Raw genomic sequence first — 9,970 nt, 5'->3', positions numbered from 1 at the left:
ACTTACAAATACACTTGCTTTTAACAGAGTTAGTGAATATAGGAAGAAGCATCATTATTGTACACTGTTCAGGATTTAGGTATTTATTTAGGTAGAAAACGCTTTGAACACTGGGGAAATAGGATTCAGTTATAGAAGAATATTTCAGGGAATTTTTTTTTGCATTTTTCAAGGATATACATTCGTACTGATTTTTGCTTCCAAATATATTTTAAGGCTGTTTGGTAAAATATATACCAGATCTGAGGCTCACCTTACAGGGTTTTGTTCTTACAGGGAATTCTTAACTACTCAGCTTTAAAAAAGCAAAACTCTGCAGCTCAACATGCTTTGATATCAGCTGCGCCCAGGGAACCCCATGCGTAGTGGAATGTGGACGACCAGGAAGAGGAAAGTGCAGTCTTCCAGAAGCCCCGCCCACGTGGCCGCCTCAGGCAGCGACACAGGGTCAGGCTCTAAAGTGCAAGTCGGGGGAAACAAAGTGCTAGGGGCCTCCACAGCACTCCCTCTATGGCTGAGCACGGTGCCCCCCCAGCAGCGAGCAGGAGACGGGGCGCTCGGGTGGAGACGTCTTAAGTCGCCGTCCTGCCTGCAGCCCCGAGGAGTGCGAGAGCTCTGAGGTCGGGGTCCGGTGGGGACTCTGATGGGTCCTCACCTCCGGCGTCTGAGTGGATTCAGAAGGCCACTAGCGACAGTGACCACCACTGCATCTGCATTTAGCTGCACACGGAGGCCCACTGACCAGAGTTGCTGCTACATTCTGGTGCCCATCAGAGTCCTGCAAGCTGATTCCATCTCTTAGATCCCACAGCGGGACATCACCACACGACCCTTTCCCTCTTCATGTCTGACACGGGCAAGAAGCACACTGCAGAGGACAAGAGCATTCTGGAAAGACACACGTGTCAACCACATTTCTTCTTTACCAGTTGAACTGCGATATACCTACCACCCACATTCATACTCCTGTACTTTTCACAACATCACAACTGTCATTTTAAACAAGCAAACTTTGTTTTTGTTTTAAGGACACCCTGGAAAAGTCAACTGAGAGAGCAATCTGAGAATGCATCAACACAGGTAAAAGAAATCACTTGTGGTGTGAGTGGTGACGTAAAGAGGGTGCTCTGTGTCGAGTTTTGCGATACAAAGGAATAAAGATGACATGACATCTCCGGAAGCGGGCGCTTCTTCTTGCCTCCCTCGGGCCTTCTCTGAGCTCCGTCCCTGCCTGTACCTCACAGCCTCGGGGAGGGATGTTGGGCTTAGTTTTTAATGTGTAGGTGCTGAGCCGGGCGTTTCTAGCGTTCAGACTCAGAACCTCCTGGGCTTTGGAGAACACAGGGTGGGGAGCTTGGGGGTTGGAGGGACCCCTTCCCATCACCAAGGACCCACATGGGGAACCTATGCTTCTGCCCATGGCAGCAGGACGGGGTGGCAGTGAGGGCCAGGTCAGCTGGGCTCGGGGGAGTGACCTGAGGTCGGCGAGGGAAATGGGTCTCTTTCCTGCGCTTGGTGTTGTAGCACCTTCCCCGGGGTGTCTACAGCCTCTCGTGAGTGGTGAGATACCCATTTGTAGTCATTGTTGTCCTTACCTAGTCATCACACGATTTATAAAAATATAAGTAACAAAGTGTCAGCTGGGTTCCGTCTCGAGAGGCGTGTCCTCTGAGGGCCAGAGGGAGCCAGGCCTCGCCAGGCCAAGCATCAGAGCTGGGAGCCAGCCCATCAGGTGCAAAGGTCATTCTTGCCAGAGCTCAGCAAACCGAGGACAGGGGAAGCGTTCACCGTGTCTGTGGTACCAAGGACACAACAGCAAGGGGGTACTCGGTGGAGGAATGAGACAACTACCCGGTCGGTCGGCATAGACTGTACAAGCATTTTGTCAGGAGGAGCAGCCGAGGGGGCTGCCCGTCCTCAGAGCCGGGTCTGGGCCTCGGGGATGTAGATCTCGATGCTGTCGGCACGCTCCGTGGCAGAGTTCTGTCGGAAGGAGGCCGCTCTCTTGGCCGCCAGGAGCCGCCTCCGGGCTTCCTGGCGTTGTCTGTCGGGCAGGTCCAGGGACTTTTCTCTCGTGATGGGGAATTTCCCTTTGGGGGGCTTCTTTGGTATTGGAGGGGGGACTTTTCTTTCCTCCTGAAAAGCATCAAAAGTCAAAGCTGAGGTCAGAACTAAGCACTGCTGTCTGGGCCCTGGGTCACCAGCACCTCTGGGGCCTGATTCACTTCCTCCTGAGTGTGCCCGGCTTCTGCCTCCTGGGTCTCCTTCCAGGAAGAGCACAGACAAGAGGGGTCCCAGCCCTTGGCTGATGCTGGGGAGCACTGTATCTGCTCCTCTGGCCACGTCGGTGGACAGGGGTAAGGGTGGCACGGCTGTGCGCCTGACACTCGGGGTGTGGTGGGAGAGAGCTGTTCTGCTGTCTGACTTGGTTCCTGTGTGTGCTTCCCACGACAGAGGCCGGAAACAAGGACCCTTGCCTTTCTGCCATGCTCCTTAAGCTACCTCATTAAGACCCTTCAGCTGTTTAATACGTGTCTCCGGCACTCTTCCCTCTTCTCTGGGCAGCCTCTGAATGGCCCCGTGAGAAGCGCATTCCCTGAGCGGTCCCCCTTTCCAAGGCCTGCTATGGTGAGGAGGGGATCAGGAGGCCTTGCAGAGCCAAGCCCCGTGGCAAGAAGACTCAGAGGGGCAGGGCTTCTCTTGGGGGGTGGGCCTGCAGCTCACGTTCTGCACAGGGCTGCTGTGTCCTCAGCAGGAGCTGGTTCCCACTTGGGAGCTCTTCTCTGAATACCCTGGAGAATGGGCTCATGCCAGCTCTCGATTACAGAGGAGTAAATACAAGAAAGGTTCTGTTTGGTCTCCATTAGAACAACCTCCCACCGGGGCTCAGCCCTTGGTACCTCCTTTACCTCAGCCCCAGGCCACGGCTCACTGGATTTGCTTACCCCACTGAGGCTTCCGTGCCCCATGCCACCCCTGACGCTCTGTAATCTGATGAGAGCTCTGGTCTGTTGTCCTTGGTGGCATCTATGTCTGGCATCTGGCCTGGAACCCCACTACCTGGCCCTGGCACCTTTGGGGGGATTTAGATGGCAGTGAGGACCCCCAATGCATTTGCTCTAATCGTTCAGCTGACTGTCCTCACCTGTGTGTTCCACCCCTCCCCAGGCATGCTGCACTGGCTTTCTGAGTGGCTTTGTTTTAACTGACAACATCTATCTGGAAACAGCGACCTGAACCCTGCCCGAAGTGTGCTGGACGTCTCTGTACGCGTCACCCGGGCTCTGCTGGAGCTGCTCCATCCTGAAGAAGTAGGCCCAGGTTCAAGTAACTTGAGTCACATCGCCAGCCCATCCGAAGGACTAAGGCTGACACAGCCATGAAGATGGCACCCTCCATCTGTCTGGTGAGGCCCAAGGTGCTGTCTTGCCTCCGACTAGACACACAGCCAAAGGCCTCACTGCAGCGGAGCCCGCAGAGCCGGGCCTGCAGCCTCCCCTGCAGGGATCGTCACAGTACCACTGTCTAAGCAAGAAAAGCTGGAGGATTAATCCCTGGAAGGAGCAAGACTGCTGACTTGCACGGGATCCGGCCGGGGCCTGGGAGCCGTCCATGTGCCAGGAGGGGCACACTGTGACCTACATGCCTGAGCCACCAGTCCCACCCATGCACACGTGTGCACAGAGACCTACAGGGCTGATTCCACCCTGTGCTGCTGACCTAGACCCGGCTCCACACGGCGGTGGGAGTGGACGCTTCTATACTGGACTAGATGCCAGGAAGCCACCCCACAGCCTGCAGGGACAGCGCAGCACACGGACCTTTCTCTCTGGTGACTCTGCCACCTTCCAGTCGTTGAGCTTCAGCTGCTGGAGCTCGTCGAACTTCATGCTGACGTCCTCGATGGACAGCTGCAGCATGTCCCAGTAGCCGGCTAGGTCCTGGGAGGTGGGCCTGGGCATGGCGCTGGGGTCCTGTGGACACATGGGGAGTTCAGAGCCTGGGACGTGCTGGGCTGCTCCTCCCCTGCGCAACTCAGGGACTCGGCTAGGAGAGGCCCAGCTCTGGGGGTGGAGGTGTTGGAGAGGCTCTCTGCCTTTGGTGGAAGCCCCCTTAGCACCTGGTGGGGTGAGGTTCAGACACAGGTAGCTCACCCCTTCCCTGTTACACTTGGAAAACGCTGGGGCAGAGGCAGAGAGGAAACCTTTCGAATCCTCTGCAGCTCACACACAACAGGGCCCACGTTTTGGTCTCCTGTGGACTCTCAGAAGGGACGATGGGCTGGCTCATCTGCTGGGCCAGAGGTGGCGATGGTAGGTGGGAGGAGGGTGGCTGGAGCCAGGTCTAATGGTGTTTGTTCTGAAGGATCTTAGCTCAGATGCTGAGGGTCAGTGACATCTTACAGATGGAACGTGTTTAACTTACTCCTAAGTAGAGGGGCACAGGTGAGAAGGGCTCCTGAAGGGACAGGGGGACTCACTGGCAAGGTCCCTCATCTGGAAGGCCCAGGTGATGCCCCTGGCCAGGCCTGGGTGGTCCTGGACTGTGTCCCTCTGCCCAGTGCCCCGTGGTGTCTGCCCTGGAAGCAGAGCAACTGTTCTGCATGGGCTCACCTGGTTGGTGGGAGGCCAGCTCAGATTGGCGCCTTAAGCAACCAGACATTCATCTGCATTTGCTTAAAGGGTGCGGTTTTCAGCTTGCTCTTGGCAGTGTGCACTGATCACCACATACTCAGTTTGCAGTTCCTCTAAACTGGCTTGACGTCGTGTCAAAATGATTGTTTGAAGCACCATCCCACCTGTCATGTGCAAGCAGATGGCAGCCTGTGCTACCAGCGAGGGGCAGAGGGTCAGAAGAGCTGCCCACCTCCCCTGGGCTTTTCCCACCCAAGCAAGATCCAGAGCTGCTTTCTGCTGTGTGAGTCTTCTTCCTTTGAACCACTAGAGGGCGGCCACGGACCATGCCAACGTGCCGGTGTCCTGCAGGACGCCAGCGTGCCTCTGTTCTGTCACTGCGTGGCAGGCGGCTAAGCCTCCAGTCACCTACGCAGCCTCACTGGAGGCGTGCCTGCTTTGTGGGGCCCCTCCTAAGTGCCTGGGAGGGTCCTGGCGTGCTCTGGGGTCCTGACTTCGGCTACCTGCCCAAAGCTGCCTGCCACTAGCACTGCTCCTGTCACCTGGGCCATGTGCTCCGATGGCACCTGCTTCTGCTCTCAGCGGCCCTCTCCTGCTGGGCCTCAGAGGGTTCAGAGCTCTTTTGTGCTAATCCTGGATAGAAGCCCAAAGAGAAGGAGGGACTCAAACCCGACATTTCTAATCTCAAAAGGCAGCAAAGATATCAGGGTGAATGGTTTTAAGGCTGGCATGAGCTGCTCTGGGGGAGAGACTGTGCGCTTGACGGGCTGAGGGGATGCTGACCCACACGGGGTGGTGAACCACGTGCTCCTGGGGGCTCCCGGGGCCTCCCCAACTCTGCACAGCACACAAGTTCCTTGGTGGCTTAGCCACTGCCTTTAAAGATAGTGGGGGGTGGGGGGCACAGGGCAGGGGTGATGGGCACACCTGGAGGCCAGCGTTTACCCGGCAGCCTGTATCTTTGAGGACTCTAAACCTCCCACTCTGCTTTTTAAGCGTCCACTAAACTCAATGCCACAGTGACATGTTGGGAATCTGCATCTCATGAGGAACTTTAATGGGCAACTCGGAGAACGCAGAGAAAGGGTCCTGATTAAAAGACGGGGTGGGCAGCTTGGAGGTGCCCTGCCTCTGACTGGTGGGAATGTCCTACTCAGTGTCTCCAGGCAAGCCGGCAATCACGACCACGCAACTGGAACACCGTGGCCTGCCAGGACCAGCTCACCTCCTGCTTCCTTCCATGGGAAGGAAGTCAGTGGGCAGAGGGCAAAGCTGCCCAGGAAGTCAGGGACACTGTTCAGCTGGTTACCACACCACAGGTGAACACTTCATTCAGTCAGAAAAGTATGTAGGTGTGTGTGCAAACAGGAAGAGCATGTGAACATATTAGCATCTATGGATTAGCGTGCATGGGTACATTGATAGCTGGGCACACTGGTCGCTCTGGAGAAGCGTGCACAGATGTGTACGTGTGTATGGAGCAGATATCAATCTGCGCGTGTGCACTGTGTCACACCCATGTGGCTTTTCCTTCCCTTGGTTGCCAAGAGAACCGGGTTTGGTGCCGCTGCAGGCACACATCTAGTTCCTGCAGACTGCTAGTGACTGCAGAAGGGGGGCTGACTCGTTCCTGCCACCTCGTCCTGATCTCTTCCAACACGGTGGGGCAGGCCCCTCCACTCCAGCCTCAGATACACCTCTCCTCTCCTCCTCTAAGGGCTTCCAGGAGACACCCCAGGGGCAGAGGCACAGCCTCTCACATACTCCCAAGACTCCAGCTTCCTGTTCACATACCCCTCAGGTCTCGACCCTGGCTGCCTGCTGACACCAGGGCAGAGGCGTGAGCCCTCGGGCTGAGTGTGTGAGCGCCAGGAAGGGGTGTGAGTCCTTGGGAAGGGGTGTGAGTCCCCAGAGTTGCGATGTGAGTCCCCAAAGAAGGAGTGTGAGTCCCAGAAATGGAGTGTGTGTCCCAGGGATGGAGTGTGACTCCCAGGGATAGGATGTGAGTCTCTAGGGAGAGGGTGTGAGTACCAGGGATGGGGTGTGAGTCTCTAGGGAGAGGGTGTGAGTCCCAGGGATAGGGTGTGAGTCTCTAGAGAGAGGGTGTGAGTCCCAGGGATGGGGTGTGAGTCTCTAGGGAGAGGGTGTGAGTCCCAGGGATAGGGTGTGAGTCTCTAGGGAGAGGGTGTGAGTCCCAGGGATAGGGTGTGAGTCTCTAGGGAGAGGGTGTGAGTCCCAGGGATGGGGTATGAGTCCCAGGGATGGGGTGTGAGTCTCTAGGGAGAGGGTGTGAGTCCCAGGGATAGGGTGTGAGTCTCTAGGGAGAGGGTGTGAGTCCCAGGGATGGGGTGTGAGTCCACAGGGATAGGATGTGAGTCCCAGGGATAGGATGTGAGTCTCTAGGGAGAGGGTGTGAGTCCCAGGGATGGGGTGTGAGTCTCTAGGGAGAGGGTGTGAGTCCCAGGGATGGGGTGTGAGTCTCTAGGGAGAGGGTGTGAGTCCCAGGGATGGGGTGTGAGTCTCTAGGGAGAGGGTGTGAGTCCCAGGGATGGGGTGTGAGTCTCTAGGGAGAGGGTGTGAGTCCCAGGGATGGGGTGTGAGTCTCTAGGGAGAGGGTGTGAGTCCCAGGGATGGGGTTTGAGTCTCTAGGGAGAGGGTGTGAGTCCCAGGGATGGGGTGTGAGTCTCTAGGGAGAGGGTGTGAGTCCCAGGGATAGGGTGTGAGTCTCTAGGGAGAGGGTGTGAGTCCCAGGGATGGGGTGTGAGTCTCTAGGGAGAGGGTGTGAGTCCCAGGGATGGGGTGTGAGTCTCTAGGGAGAGGGTGTGAGTCCCAGGGATGGGGTGTGAGTCCCCAGGGATAGGATGTGAGTCCCAGGGATAGGATGTGAGTCTTAGGGAGAGGGTGTGAGTCCCAGGGATGGGGTGTGAGTCTCTAGGGAGAGGGTGTGAGTCCCAGGGATGGGGTGTGAGTCTCTAGGGAGAGGGTGTGAATCCCAGGGATGGGGTGTGAGTCTCTAGGGAGAGGGTGTGAGTCCCAGGGATAGGGTGTGAGTCTCTAGGGAGAGGGTGTGAGTCCCAGGGATGGGGTGTGAGTCTCTAGGGAGAGGGTGTGAGTCCCAGGGATAGGGTGTGAGTCTCTAGGGAGAGGGTGTGAGTCCCAGGGATGGGGTGTGTGTCTCTAGGGAGAGGGTTGAGTCCCAGGGATGGGGTGTGAGTCTCTAGGGAGAGGGTATGAGTCCCAGGGATGGGGTTTGAGTCTCTAGGGAGAGGGTGTGAGTCCCAGAGATGGGGTGTGAGTCTCTAGGGAGAGGGTGTGAGTCCCAGGGATGGGGTGTGAGTCTCTAGGGAGAGGGTGTGAGTCCCAGGGATGGGGGTGAGTCTCTAGGGAGAGGGTGTGAGTCCCAGGGATGGGGTGTGAGTCTCTAGGGAGAGGGTGTGAGTCCCAGGGATGGGGTGTGAGTCTCTAGGGAGAGGGTGTGAGTCCCAGGGAGGCGTGTGAGTCTCTAGGGAGAGGGTGTGAGTCCCAGGGATAGGGTGTGAGTCTCTAGGGAGAGGGTGTGAGTCCCAGGGATAGGGTGTGAGTCTCTAGGGAGAGGGTATGAGTCCCAGGGATGGGGTGTGAGTCTCTAGGGAGAGGGTGTGAGTCCCAGGGATAGGGTGTGAGTCTCTAGGGAGAGGGTGTGAGTCTCTAGGGAGAGGGTGTGAGTCCCAGGGATAGGATGTGAGTCCCAGGGATGGGGTGTGAGTCCCAGGGATGGAGTATGAGTCCTAGGGATGGGGTGTGAGTCCCAAGAATAGGGTTTGTGTCCCAGGGATGGAGTGTGAGTCCCAGGGATAGGATGTGAGTCCCAGGGATAGGGTGTGAGTCTCTAGGGAGAGGGTGTGAGTCCCAGGGATAGGGTGTGAGTCTCTAGGGAGAGGGTATGAGTCCCAGGGATGGGGTGTGAGTCTCTAGGGAGAGGGTGTGAGTCCCAGGGATGGGGTGTGAGTCCCCAGGGATAGGATGTGAGTCCCAGGGATAGGATGTGAGTCTCTAGGGAGAGGGTGTGAGTCCCAGGGATGGAGTGTGAGTCCCAGGGATAGGGTGTGAGTCTCTAGGGAGAGGGTGTGAGTCCCAGGGATAGGGTGTAAGTCCCCAGGGATGGAGTGTGAGTCCCAGGGATAGGGTGTAAGTCCCCAGGGATGGAGTGTGAGTCCCAGGGATAGGGTGTGAGTCCCCAGGGATAGGATGTGAGTCCCAGGGATAGGGTGTGAGTCTCTAGGGATAGGGTGTGAGTCCCAGGGATAGGGTGTAAGTCCCCAGGGATGGAGTGTGAGTCCCAGGGATAGGGTGTAAGTCCCCAGGGATGGAGTGTGAGTCCCAGGGATAGGGTGTAAGTCCCCAGGGATGAGGTGTGAGTCCCAGGGATAGGGTGTAAGTCCCCAGGGATGGAGTGTGAGTCCCAGGGATAGGGTGTGAGTCCCAGGGATGGAGTGTGAGTCCCAGGGATAGGGTGTGAGTCTCTAGGGAGAGGGTGTGAGTCCCAGGGATGGAGTGTGAGTCCCCAAGGATAGAGTGTGAGTTTCCAGGGATAGGGTGTGAGTTCCCAGGGATGGAGTGTGAGTCCCAGGGATGGAGTGTGAGTCCTAGGGATGGGGTGTGAGTCCCAGGGATGGGGTGTGAGTCCCAGGGATGGGGTGTGAGTTCCCAGGGATGGAGTGTGAGTTCCCAGGGATGGGGTGTGAGTCCCAGGGATGGAGTGTGACTCCCAGGGATGGAGTGTGACTCCCAGGGATGGAGTGTGAGTTCCCAGGGATGGGGTGTGAGTTCCCAGGGATGGGGTGTGAGTCCCAGGGATGGAGTGTGAGTCCCAGGGATGGAATGTGACTCCCAGGGATAGGATGTGAGTCCCAGGGATAGGGTGTAAGTCTCTAGGGAGAGAGTGTGAGTCCCAGGGATGGGGTGTGAGTTCCCAGGGATGGAGTGTTAGTCCCAGGGATGGGGTGTGAGTCCCAGGGATGGGGGTGAGTCCACAGGGATGGGGTGTGAGTCCCAGGGATAGGGTGTAAGTCTCTAGGGAGTGAGTGTGAGTCCTAGGGATGGGGTGTGAGTCCCAGGGATAGGGTGTGAGTCCCAGGGATGGGGTGTGAGTCCCAGGGATGGGGGTGAGTCCACAGGGATGGGGTGTGAGTCCCAGGGATAGGGTGTAAGTCTCTAGGGAGTGAGTGTGAGTCCTAGGGATGGGGTGTGACTCCCAGGGATAGGATGTGAGTCCCAGGGATAGGGTGTAAGTCTCTAGGGAGAGAGTGTGAGTCCCAGGGATGGGGTGTGAGTTCCCAGGGATGCGGTGTGAGTCC

At 57.3% G+C, this 9,970-nt stretch overlaps 1 protein-coding gene across 1 annotated transcript in view; it reads right to left on the bottom strand.

Annotated features, from left to right (window-relative positions):
• Positions 1-1,917: 1,917 nt before the first annotated feature.
• Dlgap2 (DLG associated protein 2) overlaps positions 1,918-9,970 on the bottom strand; it is a gene marked incomplete at its 5' end in the record, with an annotated part of 498,702 nt that continues 490,649 nt past the window's right edge. The window contains 2 exons of the mRNA XM_077109210.1: positions 1,918-2,136; positions 3,822-3,974. Of these exons, the coding sequence (XP_076965325.1) occupies positions 1,918-2,136; positions 3,822-3,974 (372 nt within the window). The remainder of the gene's footprint in view (positions 2,137-3,821; positions 3,975-9,970) is intronic.

This window comes from Callospermophilus lateralis, chromosome 4 (genome assembly GCF_048772815.1).
Source record: "Callospermophilus lateralis isolate mCalLat2 chromosome 4, mCalLat2.hap1, whole genome shotgun sequence".
NCBI classification, from domain to species: Eukaryota; Metazoa; Chordata; class Mammalia; order Rodentia; family Sciuridae; genus Callospermophilus; species Callospermophilus lateralis.
Note: the sequence above shows the minus strand (reverse complement) of the source record. Positions and strands in the feature narration are given on the sequence as shown.